The following is a 17,775-nucleotide window of genomic DNA, read 5'->3' as shown; positions in this document are numbered from 1 at the left end:
TTTGAAAATTACCCTCCCAATCTCCCGAAAGCAATTATATATTCAAGAAATTCTGAGGTGCGAGCATCCATCGCGAAGCACTTCCCGGTACACATGATTTTCTAGATTCTCTAAAGCATTATCCCACAGTTCTGTAGAATATAAAAGTTAGGGGTTTTTCTTTTTTACATTTAGTAGAATGTCCATCAGAGGATTCCAGAGCCTTACTTATTTATTCCCTAGCCAATGAGTTTTGTCACTGTACTGTTGTGATATATCTCAAACTACTCAAGTCCTCTAGTCAGTGCCATCAAAGACTGTTAATGCCCTGAGCCTCAGGCATCATGAATGGGTCTTCACTGACGTTGCTCTATTTAGCTATTGCCACACCATACTACTATGAACACCACCTCAAATAATGACTGCCTGCCTCTGAAGCACTACTATATTGCTAGAAGCATCCAGATATCTGGAGTTATCAGATGTTTTATATTTCTAAATATTACTGTCAGATGATGCAATTGACCATTTGTGATATAAATGTAGCATAAAAGTCTGATTACTAATCACGTCAGCCCACTTAGAACAATTGTGTGCCTTTATTTGAGACCAATAATGTTATTCTTGCACAATACTTTTTAATCTGGGGCAATTTTGAGTAGTTTGCCTGGGTGTAAGGTACACAAGGACTTTTCTACCCATGTACTTGTAATTCAGGGGTGGCCAACTCTGGTCCACAAGAGCCACAAACAGGCCTGTCTTTCCGGAAATGCCCAATGAATGTGCACGAGATAGATTTGCATATAATAGAGACAGTACCTGAAAATCTTATCTCATGCATATACATTGAGGATATCCTGGAAAAAAAAAACAGGCTTGTTTGTGAGTACGGCTTGAATGGAAGACATTGGACCATTGTCTGGCACCTGCTTATTGTCTGTTTCTCTAATTCACAGATGCATTTGTAACCCTGGATATGAGGGAGATGGAACAACTTGCAAAGAAGAAAATGCTTGCTCTGTGTCAAGTGGAAGAGTTTGCAACATCAATGTAAGCTTTTGCCCCCCTGTACGACCTACTTCAGCTGGCTGCCTAAGGAACTGGTATAAAATATCTGCATGTGAAAAATATTCAGACCCTTGACTTTGCATAAAGGCTCTTGTGACTGCACACACTGACTTGTTGATTTTGAATGCTGTCTTTTTAGTTTCACACAGTGCCTGCCATCTAAAAAGAAGGCCAAGGTGCTTTACAAGCATTGCAGCTCAGAATATTGATTGGAGTCACCAGCAGGGCTGATGGTCTTGCAACAGTTTACAGCATTTTACGCTGAATGACATCTTCTGGCGTAGAACCGAAAAAGAGGAAAGTGTCATTATTATTGCTAAACATACGGAGCCAGTGACTTGCTGAGAATTGGATAGAAAATCAGTAGGTGACCTGGGTGCAAATAGAAGAAAAGTTGATTATTATTTATCCTGAAAGCTTTCTCCTGCTTCTGTTGAGTTTTTAATTCAGCTAGAACCTAGTACAATTGGAGCCTTCATTTACTTCTTCCTAGGGTTTTCCCCCAATCTTTCTTCCCTTCCCATGTAGGCCAGTCAACGCAGCAACAGTCCTCAGAGTGGCACAGACCTCCACACCCAGTGTACCCTTGAAACAGAAATGTAGGTGCTCTTTTAAATGATAGCTGGGACTTTCTCCTGGGGCCTGTGAACACTGCTGGCATAGTATCCCCAGCCCCTACCATCCTAAGGAAGGGGAGTCCGACCCAGGAAGCATTTGTAGCAAAACACAACACTGCTGTTGGACCATTAAGGATGATCCAAATCCCAAACCTCTTGAATCCTATGCTCTGCCCACTGCTTAAATCACATCTTTCTTTCAGAAATATTGAACACGCTTTTTTCTTTCCTATTCAGAGACATAATACTGTTTGCCTTCTAGGAAGTGCAATGTATTCCTTTGTTAATATTTTATCAAAGTTGGTGTAATTACAATGCAAGGTGAATTCTTCTCCTAGTAACCTCCCGTATACCATGTAAGAGTTTGCTGGGTTTAGCCTGATGACTCAGTTACCATGTTACATGCTGCCATGTAGGAGATCTGAGTCCAGTTCCTGAGCTTATGGATTGTTGGCCTCAGGCTGGCTAGGGATGCTGCAGAGTAGGGAGCTACATTTGTTTGAAACAAAATATGAAATTGTAATGAATGCTCTCATTTCAGTTTTTTTAAAGAAAACCAAATCAAATTTTGCTTGTTTTACTTTGTGTCATTTTAAAAATGAAGGCTGAGCCCTGCCACCACTGCCAAAAAAAAAAACCCTCTAGCTGCATCCAGACCCTCTTACCTCCATGATGTCTTAAATCTCCAGGGCAGGTGGATTCCTGGTCACTCCTGCCCTCACTATAGTCAGTATTGCAAAATGATGTCAGCAGCTCAGGGCCGGCCTTGTTTTCCATGGAAGAAATGAGAAATGAAGATAGCATTGTGGTAAGAGGATTCAGCAGCATCTTGGTGGGAGGCTAGGGAGATGTTCTTTGTCTGCAGTGGACCAATAAGTTATTGTTTTTCTTTTTGTTTTATTTGTTTTTCATTCTTTTATTTAAATTTTGTTCTTTGGGATTTTTTTTTCATTTCAAATGAAATTAAATGAAACAAAAAACAAAACAAGAAAAACAAAAAAAAAGAAAGAAAAGAATCACAAAAAAAAAAAAGAAAAACAAAATGAAATTTGAGAAAAATATCAGTGCACACCCCCACTGCAGAGGCATTCACAGTTTGTGGCAAGGGAGGGAGTCTCCACCTTTGCACAAATGTGACAGCTAATGATCAGATTCAGGGTACATGCATATAGGGTTCCAGATAGAGCCATAATTTGTTGCCCTAGTCGGACTATCACTGTGGTGGCCAAATTAGACAGAAAGGGGAAAGAGAGACAACATGGTGAAAAACACTGGGTAGTTGAGAATGAAGACTCATGGCAGTAGGATCTGGGCCCAACTTAGCTGAAATCCTAACTCACAAAGAGCAAACTAAAGACTCCAACCCCCCCAACCCCCCTCAAAAAATAAACTGGAAGGAAAATCACTGTACTTTATGAAGCAAATAAAGTTACCAATGACATTGTTGCCTTTTTTGAATTCTTTACAAAATTAAAAAAGAACACCTTATGGGCAGGTCGTACCCATCTATCTGTCCATCTCTGCGACCCTCTTTCAGGGTCTGTCGGTGAAGTTTGGCAGGCTGCCTCGGTGGGGTGAGAGGGGCACTGCGGCAGATGTAATCAGATATGGCAGGAGCAGAGGAAGAACAAGAACTGACTCACTTGGGGAGCATGGGGGCCAAAGAGAGAGAGAACACCTTTGGAAAGGATTATCCTTTGCGATGCTGTTGCCTTCTTGTGCATCACTACCACAGGATGGCCAGAGAGAGCTGAAGGAGGTTGACCATGGCATGTTGAACTTTTGGTCGCCTTCAGTCTCGCCTTCTATATTACTGATTCAGATAGGTTTTACTGAACCCCCTTTGCAGAGGACGGAGGCACTGAATGTATTGAAATATGTTTTTGATATGCGACTTGACACTTGTGTCCACTCTTAGGCTGAGCTAACTTTAGCTTCTCCATGCAGGCGGAATGTATTGAGACAGGCCCTGGGACTCACAAGTGTGTGTGTCTGCCAGGATGGGCCGGTAATGGGCTGGACTGCTCACCAATCAATAACTGTTTCCTCTCAAACTATGGAGGCTGCCATGCTAATGCTACCTGTACTTACATTGGCCCAGGACAGGTAAGTTGCACATTATAAAACTTCAGCAGACATGAACAGTTAGTGTTCGCAATTCTATTGTTTCATTGCATGGGGAGGGGAAAAGCCCATTCAGCATGATGTGTGAATTATTTATTTACTTATTTTATTATTTATTAAAACAACGTATATTCTGCCTAGAGCAGAATTAAAGGATCTTAATACAAGATCGATTGATGAGCACATTTAGCATCTGAAATTATGTTGAATCATTTCATGAGCTGGCTGGAGTTTCTTATTTTACATATAATAAACTTTTCTCAGATCAAAAACCTACAAGTATATTGCTTCTAAAAATAATAAAATACTTTTCCATAATTCTTTTTATTGGGGTTTTTTTTTAAATCAGTTCCTGAAGCAGTAGCGCATGCCGCAATGTCAAAGCAGGATGCTAAATCCAAAATATTAGCAGTTAATTTTTATGGAAGGACTTTTCTGCCCTAAGTAGTGTTAACATTTATTCTGGTTTCAACTGACCATTAATGTGGTAACTGTCCATAAGGCAGTGAAATCATCATGTGGCTCATGTACTGAGCATTTTCCACATGGACTCAAAAATGGGGAGAAACCCTTTAGCGAATCAGACTCTTAGTAAGTTGGTCCCTTATAGAATGCACCGTTCTGCTCCTCTTCTAATTCTGCCTCCCCTCCAGCACTTGTCCTTTCCTACTGAGCACACTTGTCCATGCATCTGGTGCTCACCCGGTTAAAACAAGAAGCACTACAGTACAAACCCAATGCTTTTGAAAATATGTCTTTGTAACATCACAGCAGTAAAGGTCCTGTTGTCCATCCATTCTTCTGATTTAACCCTGCAGTTTGAGTTCATTACCTTGTTTTGTTGGACTTGTAGAATGACTGCGAATGTAAAAAGGGCTTTCGAGGTGATGGTATTCAATGCGAGCAAATCAACAGTTGTCTGGACCAAGAAATAAAGTGTCATTATCAGGTAAGTTACTTGTTCAGAGACTGTTTTCTAATAGGAGGGTTAGTCCTCTTGCTTTGGGCATGGTCGCAGCGTAATCATTTCCCTAAATAGGTTGGGTAAAAGCAGTGATTATGAATGTGCATAGATTTTTTTTTTTTTGTGGGGTTTTTTTTTTCATTTATTTAAAATGAAAAAGAAATGAAACAAGCAACATACAAAGGGGTACATTTGTGCGTGCTACCCGTCGCGCACAAATGTACACCCGATTTTATAACATGCGTGCGCTGCCACGCGCATGTTATAAAATCCGGGGTCGGCCACGCGCAAGGGGGTGCACACTTTGCGTGCGCCGAGCCCGAGGGGAGGGCCCGATGGCTTTCCCCGTTCCCTCCAAGGCCGCTCCAAAATCGGAGTGGCCTCGGAGGGAACTTTTCTTCCGCTCCCCCCACCTTCCTCTCCCTTCCCCTATCTAACCCAGTCCCCAGCCCTACCTAAATTCCCCCCCTACCTTGCTTAACCTTTTACGCCTGCCTCTGTCAGGCGTATCTTGCGCGTGCTGGCCGGCTGCCAGCGCGCCATCCCCCGGCACAGCCGCTGTGCTGGAGGCCTCAGTTCCGCCCCCGGACTGCCCCCGGCTCGGCGCCCCGCCCATGACCCCGCCCCTTTTTCAAAGCCCTGGGACATACACGCGTCCCGGTGCTTGTGCGCGCCGCCGAGCCTATGCAAAATAGGCTCGGCACGTGCAGGGGCAGGTTTTCGGGGTTTATGCGCGTAAGGTACGCGTGTAACCTTTTGAAAATATACCCCTTAATGTTTGGGTACTTGCCAGGTACTTGTGACTTGGATTGACCACTGTTGGAAACAGGATGTTGGTCTTGATGGACCCTTGATCTGACCGAGTATGGCATATCTTCTGTTCTTATGTCTCCATCCTTTAGCCTGATCAACAGGTCATTTACATAACAGATATTTAACTCTTTATGGAAAGAACTCTGACTGCAACTCCCTTCTTAGAAGGCTTTGGACTGACAAGGCTCTGGGTTGACCTAAAATCCTCCTCCCTTGGTAGCTGTGCCTCACATATGTACACACAGACATCTGCAGAGACTGGGAAAGAGGGATGGAAATGAGGACGTATTGTAACAAATATACTGTGTGATGCATAGAGGAGTTCATATTCAATGCATGCTGAGCAGCACATAACTGTGTCCAGTTATCTTTAAAATATATTCACCTAATGCTAACTGATTAGTTTTTCAGTTGAATATCCAGCTTGAGCAAGCAGATTTAGATCTGCTATTTGTGCAGCCGGGGCTAACAAACTTAATCCAAGTATACTATCCACCCCTTTTTTTATTCTGGATAAATTTGTATGGCCTGAAATGTTATCCTCATGAATTTAGTAAGTTAGATGGGCTCAAATTTTTAAATGGGTAGATTTAACCAGTTAACACCCAGTTTTAACACGGTAAGTCTTTTGAATATGGACCCGCGTAGTTACACCATCTCTTATGCAATGGTGAACACTCTCATAATGGTCTCCTGATGATACTCTTTTTCTCCTTCATCTTTTCAGGCAACTTGCCAGCGTGCGGCTTCCGGTTTATGGGAATGTGTTTGTCAAGAAGGCTATGAGGGAGACGGTACTACATGTTATGGAAATACAGAAAATGTAATTAATACACACACACATATATATATATATTTTCTGCTTGAATGAACACTCCAAATGGAAGAGATTTGTGGGAGGGCTGATACATAAAGGTTTAATGCTGTCAAAAAAGCTTGTATTCTTTGCAAGCTCTAATACCTTTTACTAAACCAACATGAGAGTTATTTAAAGATGAGAGCGATGAACTTGAGCTTTGAAGACCCACATGGATCTCTTCTCCATATGTGATTCTAAGATGGAAAAAAAGGAGGGCACTACAGAGAAGAAATTCTCAGTTGGGGTGGGTATCGGTAGGGTTCTAGAAATGTCAATTGGTAATTGCATTAGCATCAGTTAGCAAAAGCATAGAAATGCTGTGAAAAGGTGAAGGTATCAAGGACCTATGCAATCTCAGAAGTACAGAAACATCTCTGGACAATTTGAATATTTGCTCCTATAAGTGGCATCCAGCCTGCAAGGAATAGACCAGCATTACCACTAGAGCTCTTCCCTTAAGAACTAAAGTTATGCGCTGGTTGAAGAGTAATATGACTAATGCAAAATTTTGGAGTGATTATTTTGTGGTTAATTTGCAGCTCAGGTTCTAGTTGAATCTAAAATGCATTGTACAGAAGACACACTACATTTGTAGGTATTTCTTCAATTGTGATGGATTCTACTGTGAAAAAGGAGTGGAGGGCAGGAACTTCTTAGTTCTTCAGCAAATATAATAAAATGTGTTAATTTACACTGTATTGTTCACTGCTTTGGGTGGCTTTATTAAGGCTGGGAAGGCAGACTTTATACTAATTATTAGAGGAGAAGTATGCATCCACTTTCTCTTTGAAAATTAGCCTAGAATCGATCCCTGTACACATTTACACCTGCTAATTTGTATGGCTTAGTTTTTCCGTAAATGATTACGTACACACGTTTGAAAGTTCAAAAGTATGCGAGTCAGCGCAAGACCCTCCTGAATCCCAACCCTTCTGTCGATGGAGGGTAACTTTCAAAGCCATTCCCAAGGATAAAATAGCGCTTCACCCGCAGTAATAGGTTTTAAACAAAATTGCCCATCCAATATCTGCGTAAATGTATGCATGTATGGCCTCCATATGCGTCCCTTTACCGGCAGTAGGGGGAGCCAATCCCGGGGTCAACGTGGGGATAGGGTACGCACTTATTTGCATACTTCTAAATTTCCTAAAGCATGCATGTAATTTTCCTGAAAAAAAAAAAGCAAAAAACCTATGCACACGCATTAGGAGATGTAATTGTGTACGGGTATTTTTTCTGGGATAATTTTTAAAGGGAAAGTTCTTTCCCTTTGAAAGCTGGTTCAAATTTTGCAAGAAAAAAAATACCCATACACTTTATACCAATTCAGGGAGTTACAAAATTATCCCCATAGGGCCTACAATTAACTTCCCAAGAGGCAAACAATCGGGGAATGCCTGCTTGATTGACTATAAGGGTATGGCTTGGGGAATGAATTTGACCAATTAACTGCTGTCAGACCATTGTATGAGGTCTTTATCAACATGACCTGACTGGGCAAGATATTGTGCCACTAATGTGGGAAGCTCATACATTTCTTTTTGCCAACTTTTTCCTTAAACAGGTATTGTCTTCCCTCCCAGAAGCTGCTGCATTTTACAGATTAATAAATGTAAGTGACTCTCACTGACGTTTTGCTTAGGATACCGAGTTTGCTTCTCGGAAAACTAATATTCACGATTTTTTTTAGACATTTAAAAGAAAAAAGACGTCATGCTTTTAAAACGTTTATAATAAATTCTAATTAGATTTAATTATATTTTTATTAGCGACTAATATTTCTAGACATTTGTTCTGAGCTGTACATTTCATCATGTATTTTCTGTTCTTTCAATCCCTGAATTCTGGGCCCTCTATTTCCTCACCTCCTGAATGTATGTATTGCGATATATTTTGCTGCTGTGTTATGATTTCTGTCGATCACCACAAGGTGGCATCCTTGAGTGATAACAGAGAGAAACCCTACTACTTTCTGTTTGGCAAGGGTATCTCTGTTTTTCCAATGACTTTACTACCATCATAAAGCCATAATTAGCTTCCCAGAAGAGAGCCCTTGATATGAATAAAATAGTATAGGAACAGTTAAGCTGAAATTCAAGCTTAGACAGAAGTAGCCTTTTTTAAAGAAGCCTGTTTTGGATTACCCTAATTATACTTTGGCAGGGCATTAAAGGAAATTGAGACGAATCTTGGCTAAACTACAGTTTAAGGGGTAGAGTCCCAATCATGCACGAACGATTGAACTTATTTGAATCACGTGGAAAGGTGATGGGTGATGGGAAGGCCCTTGAAAGAAAGTTATAAAATCAAATACTAAAACCTGTCTGCTTTACTCAAGAAAAGTAGATTGTTTTTCCAGTACTGAATCAAATACTACCTGCATCACTCTTGGGAATTCCCTGGAGTGTGCCAGGAGTTGTCCCATACAACCTAAAAGTTTATGGGGTGGATTTTCAAAGGGTTACGCGCGTAACTCCGAAAACCAGCTCCTGCGCACGCCAAGCCTATTTTGCATAGGCCTGGTGACGCGCGTATGTCCCTGGGTTCGAAAAAATGGGCGGGGAGTGGGGGGGGCGGCGGCAGGGCCGAGGCCTCCGGCACAGCGGTTGTGCTGGGAGCTTGCGCGCCAGCACTTGGCCTGCGCGCGCAACCTACGCCTGCCCAGAGGCAGGCGCAACTTCGCCAACAAAGGTCAGGGGGGTTTTAGATAGGGCTGGGGGGCGGGTTAGGTAGGGGAAGGGAGGGGAAGGTGGGGGGGGGGGGCGCGGAGGGAACAGGGAAAGCCATCGGGGCTCCCCTAGGGCTTGGCGTGCTCAAGGTGCATAAGTGTGCACCCCCTTGTGCGCGCCGAACCCGAGTTTTATAACATGCGCGCGGCAGCGCACACATGTTTTAAAATCGGGCGTAGATTTGTGCGCGCCGGGTTGCGCACACAAATCTATGCCCGCGCATAGGTTTAAAAATCTGGTCCTATGTGTATTAAACAGAGATGATTAATTGGTAATGTTTTAATGAAACATCTCATCTGGGACTACAAATTGAGACATTTTGTCAGAATGGGACTAGTTTAGAAATTAGGATCCAACTGAAGCTGTACTTGGTTGTCCGTGACTAAGAACGTAAGAATTCCCATGCTGGGTCAGACTAAAGGTCCATCACGCCCAGTATCCTGTCTCCGACAGTGGCCAGCCTGGGTCATCAGAAAATAACTGACAGATCCTAAACAGCAGATCCAGGGATAAGCTGTGGCTTTCCCTAAGTCCACCCAGCTAATAATTGGTTATGGACTTTTCCTCCAGGAACTTGTCCAAACCTCCCTTTTAAAAACCAGATAGGCTAGATGCTTTAATCACATCCTCCAGCAACAAATTCCACAGCTTGTCTGTGCATTGAGTGAAAAAAATACTTTTGCCAATTTCTTTTAAATCTGCTACCTGCTAGTTTCATGGAGCGTCCCCACATCCTTGTACTGTTTGAAAGGGTAAATAACCGTTCCCTAGGCTATTGTATAAATCTCTATCACATCCCCTCTCATCCATCACTTCCCTGTAAATCTTTCCTCCTTTTCCAATACTTTTCTCACCTTTGATTGCTTTTTGTCTGAACATCTCATATTCACTGCATTGAGATTTGTTTTATTTATTAGAATTTACTAACCGCCTTTTTGAAAGAAACTTTCACCCAAGGCAGTGATCTAATATTTTTAGAAAGGAGGCAATACAAAAGGAGGCATGTCGCAGACTGTGCAAACTCAATATGATGCAACATGGTGGTAATACCTCTTATCTTCTTTACAACACAGGATGCAGCCATCAATACGATGCTGTCGGAAGCTTCAAATATAACCGTCCTTGTGCCCTCACTTCGAGCTTTTGAGAGCATGGACCAAGATAGCAAAGACTTTTGGATAACTAAAAATAACATTGAAACTCTAGTAAAGTAAGTAGTGTTTGATTCCTGGTATTTTATTTATTTCATAAAATAATATACTATTTTGGATAATAAACATCAATCGAGACTACAATTGACAGGCTATGTTCCCAGGGCATTTTTTACTTCCTTCTACTAAAAATACTTGGCAGACTTACTTGCAAAATGTTTGGCTGTACTGGTATGTACATTTATTCAAAGAATAGAATGCCTTTGATTTTGAAAATGTATTATATCAACTTTATCAAAAAATTTAAAAAATGTATTAAACTAGATATAAAATAGAAGTTTATCTGAAATATCTTGCTGAGCATATCATTCCAGCTCATATACATTATGGCAGAATAATGCATTCATCACATATTTGAAGCTAAATAGTTGAAAAAATGGGACACATCAGTTTTTATTATTAGAAGGAATTTGAATAGTGTTTAAAGCTGTCATTTAAGCACTTAAGAGTTCATATTAATGATTCTTGATGTTTATCATGGAGATTCAAGATAGATGCTCCTTACCTATCTCAGAGAACAAATATATAGATAGATAGATACATACACACATATAGATAAATACAGAAAAAATATATATATTTATATAATCAACAAACAGAGAAAAGGGCTGTCAAGAAGAGGCAAAGTTAGTATTTCCTCTGTACTGGTTTCATGTCATATGAGGGCATCACCAGTTAACATAAACTGCCAGTCCCAGTCATGTTTACATTTTGTGCACGGATTTTTTTTCGTGTCATTTTCATTTCAGGTCATTATCTGTTTGATTTTGTTTTTAAAATGGTTCGGGTGGTGTGTATTTCGGGTTTCCCTAATTTTGGAGTTAGTATGCACTCAGTTCCGTTAGTGCACAGTAACTAGTTTTCCTAATTTCGGAGTTCGTACGCACTAATTAGTTTTCCTAATTTCAAAGTTAGTGCGAGCTAACAGGACTTAGTGCACGCTGTTGCGCCTGTCGGTTGCAGATGGCTGCGCCCTCTCTGTCTCACCTCTCTTCTTCCTTTTTCCTCTTCTTTAGGCAAGATGGCTGCCTCCTCCGCTCCTCGCCGACCTCTCCGGCATCTCCGGACTGGCATGGGCGATTGCATTCACCATTTTCCCTCTGAGGTCACCTAAGGAATGCGCGCGCGCGCTTTGCCTCTCCTTTTGAATATGTCTTGGCGGGAACCTCGGGGCATCCCCACCACATGGCGTCACTACCTCCGGGTATGTAAGCTCCCCTCTCCATTCCAGCTACGAGTTAGCAAGGAATCTCCCTGCTGATCTCTGCCTGTGAGCAGACGCCTCTGCTCTGTGTCTCTCGCTCCGGAACAACTTAGGTACCCACTCTTCAGGGGCCTTGCTTCACTCCTGCCTACCCTTCGGGGCTATCAGCTTCCAGCAAAGACACTTAAGGTACCCGTTCCTCGGGGGCCTTACCTCGCTCTTTGCCTACCCTTCGGGGTTACCAGCTTCCTGCCTGGACTCCTAGGTATCCACTCCTTGGGGACCTTGCTCCGTCCTGGACCTCTGCCCTCGGGGCTTTCTCTTCTACAGATTCAAGCCTGAGTCAGTACTTCAGCTCTTGAATCTGTCTCTGCCTTGTCTCACCCTTATGCATTAGATTCTCGGCCTACCCCGCATCGTGGACCACTACCGCATCTACCTCACTGGCATATCATCTGTGCCCGGGTTCTCAGCCTACCCCACTCTGCGGACCACTATTGGACCCCTCTCCCTTCCGGGACCTGGGGAGACTCTAAACTTATGCTGCAGTGGACAGACTGGACTACACCATCAGAGTTCCCTCTCCTCTGGTTTGGATCACAGCCCCGCTCCTCGGGTTATCAACACTCCTGCTATATAATAAAGACTTACTGTCTGCTGTCTCCATTTCTGCTAGAGCTAGCCTATTGCTGCAAGTCCTCACAGGGCTCTGCCCTGTGGGAGGAGCCATCTCTTGCAGCGACCAGGGGCCCATGACTCAATGTCTCAAACACAATAGATTGCTAACTCTATGGGCCCGGCTCAGCTCTCAGCCTTACAGGCCATTCCTGGCCTGGCCCAGCAGATTGCCAAGCAACAGAAAGACACTAGCCATCGCCTTTAACCAGTTGAATGCCCGACTGAACACACCGGTGCCGGGGAAAGAATCCACTCCTCAAGTGGTTGCTGTTCGCACCTTTGTGCCACTACTAGCTACTACCTGCTTCTCTGGAGATGCCCTGCTGTGTAGGGGCTTTATTAATCAGTTCGTTGCAACCAAATTATTTTCCCAACGCTGTTTCCAAGACTACCTATATCCTATCGCTGCTCGATGGAAGAGCCCTGGCCTGGGCTTCACCTCTCTGGGAACACAATGACCCTGTTCTAAGTGACCTGCCTTGTTTCTTAAACCTGTTCAAGTCTGTGTTTGACAATCCAGCTTGTCAGACCATTGCAGGGTCTACTTTTCTACACCTTCTACAAGGAAGCAAGCCCTTACGTTATTGAATTTAAAACTTTATCATCTGAACTTCACTGGGATTTGGGATGTCTATGTCTATATTCCTGGAGGGCCTCAACTCCTGTATAAAAAATGAACTAGCGGCTCGTGACTTGCCAGATACCCTGGAATCTCTCATTGATTTAGCTGGGAGAATTGATCGCCGGATATGTGACCGGACCCAGGAGACCAAGAGCCCCAAGAAACACACCTCGGGAAGTAACCGCCCCAGAGTCATGCATATGGCTTCTACCCAACCTTTTGCACCTAGTGAAGAGGACGAACCCATGCAGTTAGGCCGCAGCCATTTAACCCCAAAGGAGAGACAGTTTCGCAAATGCATGGGCCTCTGTATCTACTGTGGCCAATCCGTCCATGCTGTCCAGACTTGTCCTATCTGTCCGGGAAACTTGCAGACCTAGGATCCGCTGGAGGACTCTTCCTAGGTCTGACTACACCCTCTCCTCCATTATCACTCCCTGTCTCTCTCGTCTCTGGGAGCCTTGAGTTCCAGACACTCGCACTTGTAGATTCAGGTGCCGGAGGAAATTTTATTCTAAAAAGGCTAGTAGAACACCTGCGAATTCCCACTACTCCGATGGCTATTCCACTCCTGCTGTCATCCATACATGGTGAACCACTACCTGGAGAGGTCTCCCTGATCACTCAGCCCATATGCTTTCACACGGGGGCCTTACACTCCGAGACCATCTCCTTCCTGGTCCTTGAGAAAGCCATTCACCCCATGGTGCTCAGCTTACCCTGGCTGCAGGAACACACACCTCAATTCAACTGGACTACCATGGAGCTCTCACAGTGGGGTTCTGGATGCCATGACCAGTGTCTTTCAAGAGTCACTCCTTTACCATGTATGTCAACCACTCTATCGCTACCTGGCCGACCACCGTAATACGGGTCTTTTCAGGATGTCTTCTCCAAGCAAGCTGTGGACGTTCTACCTCCACACAGAACATTTGATTGTGCGATAAACCTCAAGCCTAACTCGGAACCTCCCAAGGGAAAGGTTTACCCCCTCTCGTTATCTGAGACTGAGGCCATGTCGGCCTATATCCAAGAAAACCTGCAAAGGGCTTCATTAGGCCCTCTAAGTCCCTGGCAGGCACGGGGCTCTTTTTTGTTTGAAAGAAGAATGGTTCCCTTCGCCGTTGTATTGATTACATAGGACTGAACGAAATTACCATCAAAGATCGTTACCCTGTACCGCTGATAACCGAATTGTTTGACCGACTCCAGGGGGCCAAGATCTTTACCAATTTGGATTTAAAAGGGGCCTACAACCTGGTCCGAATCCATTCCGGGGATGAATGTAAAACAGCCTTTAATACCCGTGATGGACATTTTGAGTACTTAGTCATGCCCTTTGGCTTGTGCAATGCACCAGCGGTGTTTCAGAATATGATGAACGAAATACTGCGAGACTTACTTTACCAGTGCGTAGTGGTGTATTTAGATGACATCCTGATCTTCTCTCCAGATCCTCAAACACATCAGGCAGATGTGGTAAAAGTACTTCAAAGACTACGAGACAACCATCTCTATGCGAAGCTCGAGAAGTGTGCTTTTCATCAGGAGTCTGTGCCCTTTCTGTGGTACATTGTGTCCAAAGATGGCTTTCAGATGAATCCCCAAAAGATGAAAAGCATTAAAGATTGGCCTCAACCTATGGGGTTGAAGGCTTTACGCAGTTTTCTCGGCTTCATCAAACATTATTCCACCTTAATAGCACCACTCACGGCCATAAACAGAAAAGGAGCTAATCCATCTCAGTAGTCTCAAAGAGGCGTTCCAAAAAACACCTTGTCTTCGCCACCCTGATCCTTGTCGTCCATTCATCATCAAGGTTGATGCTTCTGACGTCGGCATGGGAGCAGTACTGAGCCAATACAGCGATACCAATGTCCTCCATCCCTGCTCATTCTTCTCACGATGCTTCTCTCCAGTCAAAAAGAATTATGCAATTGGAGGAAAAATAAAAAGTCATGGGATAGGTGGCGATGTCCTTTCGTGGATTACAAGCTGGCTAAAAGACAGGAAACAGAGAGTAGAATTAAATGGACAATTTTCTCAGTGGAAGGGTGTGGGCAGTGGAGTGCCTCAGGGATCTGTATTGGGACCCTTACTTTTCAATATACAACCAACAGGTACGCAGTCTTGGCATTACTATTGACAACCAGCTTTCCTTCAAAAAACACATCAACGACACGCTTAGAGCCTGTTATTTCAAACTCCACTCCCTCAAAATAATTAAACCCCTACTGCACCTTAGTGACTTTCACACCAATTTCAAGCTTTTATCCTATCCAAAATCGACTACTGCAATGCCTTACTACTAGGTTTACCCAAAAGCACACTACTGCCTTTACAATTAATCCAAAATGCAGCTGCACGCATCCTCACAAACACACACAAAAACGACCACATTACCCCTGTTCTAAAAAATCTGCACTGGTTACCTGTTGCTGAAAGAATTACATATAAAACACTCACTCTCATCCATAAAGCTCTCCACAATCAAAACATGCACTGGTTCTCGGAACACCTCACCTTTCACAATTCAAACAGACCAATAAGGCAACAACACAGAGCCACCCTCAACATTCCCTCACCTAAACAATCTAAACTTGGCTCCACTAAAGCTTGGGCTATATCCTTAGCTGGACCCGCTCTATGGAACAAACTCCCTCCCAACCTACGGTAGGAACCCTGCCCAAAAAAATTTAAGCAGAATCTGAAAACCTGCCTATTTAGGCAAGCATTCCCTGAATAACCTTCCCGCCCCCTCTAGCCCCCTTTCCTCCTCCTATTCTGCTCTAGTTTATTACTTAATTAGCTATGTAATTAGACTGCAAACATGTAAATAGTTATTTTTGTGAGTATCTGTATTCTGCCTCTTGTTTGCCCTAACCATATTTAGTGATTTAATTAGCTATGTTACTAGACATCCTCCCTGTAATTAGTTATTAATGAGTTCATGTACATATCCTTTGCTCTTACTCCATTATCCTGTTAAGTGGTTCCCCCCTTATATGTTTATTTTACATTGCTCGCTGTTTTTCTATATTATGCCCATTGTTCCTTGTTCTCTGTAAAGCTCGTTTAGCTATGGTTATGTTTTATGTGAACCGATGAGATGTTCCCAACATTCGTCGGTATATAAAAGCTTACTAAGTAAATAAATAAATAAACAAATAAATAAATGATCTGGAAAGAAATACGACAAGTGAGGTAATCAAATTTGCAGATGATCCAAAATTGTTCAGAGTAGTTAAATCACAAACAGATTGTGATAAATTTCAGGAAGACCTTGTGAGGCTGGAAAATTGGGCATCCAAATGGCAGATGAAATTTAATGTGGACAAGTGCAAGGTGATGCATATAGGGAAAAATAACCCATGCTATAGTTACACAATGTTAGGTTCCATATTAGGTGCTACTACCCAAGAAAGAGATCTAGGCGTCATAGTGGATAACACAATGAAATCGACGGTTCAGTGTGCTGCTGCAGTCAGAAAAGCAAACAGAATGTTGGGAATTATTAGAAAGGGAATGGTGAATAAAACAGAAAATGTCTTTATGCCTCTGTATCGCTCCATGGTGAGACCGCACCTTGAATACTGTGTACAATTCTGGTTGCCACATCTCAAAAAAGATATAATTGTGATGGAGAAGGTACAGAGAAGGGCGACCAAAATGATAAAGGGAATGGAACAGCTCCCCTATGAGGAAAGACTAAAAAGGTTAGGACTTTTCAGCTTGGAGAAGAGATGGCTGAGGGGGGATATGATAGAGGTGTTTAAAATCATGAGAGGTCTAGAGCGGGTAGATGTGAATCGGTTTTTTACTCTTTCAGATAATAGAAAGTCTAGGGGGTACTCCATGAAGTTAGCATGGGGCACATTTAAAACTAATCGGAGAAAGTTCTTCACTCGACGCACAATTAAACTCTGGAATTTGTTGCCAGAGGATGGGGTTAGTGCAGTTAGTGTAGCTGTGTTTAAAAAAGGATTGGACAAGTTCTTGGAGGAGAAGTCCATTACCTGCTATTAATTAAGTTGACTTAGATAATAATCACCGCTATTACTAGCAACGGTAACATGGAATAGGCGCTAGGGTACATTTTAAAACACAGCGCGCGCGCGTACTTTTATTCGCGCACCAGGCGCGAACAAAAGTACGCTGGATTTTATAAGATACGCGCGTATCTTATAAAATCCGGGGTCGGCGCGCGCAAGGGGGTGCACATTTGTACAACTTGCGCGCGCCGAGCCCTGTGCGCGCTGCCCGTTCCCTCCGAGGCCGCTCCGAAAGCGGAGCAGCCTCGGAGGGAACTTTCTTTCCGCCTCCCCCCACCTACCCCCCCCAACCTCTGTCGCACAAGTTACGCCTGCTCGAGGCAGGTGTAACTTTGCACCCGCCGGGCCGGCTGCCGCAAGCCATGTTCCATCTGGGTGCTGGTCCGGTGGCCGCGGCCACGCCCCCAGAACGCCCCCGGGCCAAAACCACGCCCGTGGCACCGCCCCCGGATGATGTGCCAACCGCGTCACGCCCCCCCGACACATCCCCCGATGATGCGCCGACCGCGTCACGCCCCCCAACACACCCACCCCAAGAAAGCCCCGGGACTTACGCGCATCCCGGGGCTTTGCGCGCGCCAGAAGCCTATGCAATATAGGCTCGGCGCGCACAGGGGCCTTTTAAAAGGGTTACGCGCGTAACCCTTTTAAAATCCGGCCCTTAGTTTTTGGGTACTTGCCAGGTTCTTATGGCCTGGATTGGCCACTGTTGGAAACAGGATGCTGGGCTTGATGGACCCTTGGTCTGACCCAGTATGGCATGTTCTTATGTTCCTGCAGGGTATTCACTTGCTCCACTCCAGGTTTTCTATACCCCTGCCACAGGCTTTAAGCACTGTGACTTTTCTTCTGACA

General features: G+C 43.7%; 1 protein-coding gene across 1 annotated transcript in view; it reads left to right on the top strand.

Moving 5' to 3' along the window:
- The window catches only part of STAB2 (stabilin 2), a 473,152-nt gene that overhangs the window by 157,802 nt on the left and 297,575 nt on the right, over positions 1-17,775 (top strand). The window contains 6 exon segments of the mRNA XM_029599680.1: positions 936-1,029; positions 3,612-3,770; positions 4,642-4,737; positions 6,293-6,388; positions 7,989-8,036; positions 10,227-10,363. Coding sequence (XP_029455540.1) covers positions 936-1,029; positions 3,612-3,770; positions 4,642-4,737; positions 6,293-6,388; positions 7,989-8,036; positions 10,227-10,363 — 630 coding nt within the window.

This window comes from Rhinatrema bivittatum, chromosome 4 (genome assembly GCF_901001135.1).
Source record: "Rhinatrema bivittatum chromosome 4, aRhiBiv1.1, whole genome shotgun sequence".
Lineage (NCBI taxonomy): Eukaryota > Metazoa > Chordata > Amphibia > Gymnophiona > Rhinatrematidae > Rhinatrema > Rhinatrema bivittatum.
Note: the sequence above shows the minus strand (reverse complement) of the source record. Positions and strands in the feature narration are given on the sequence as shown.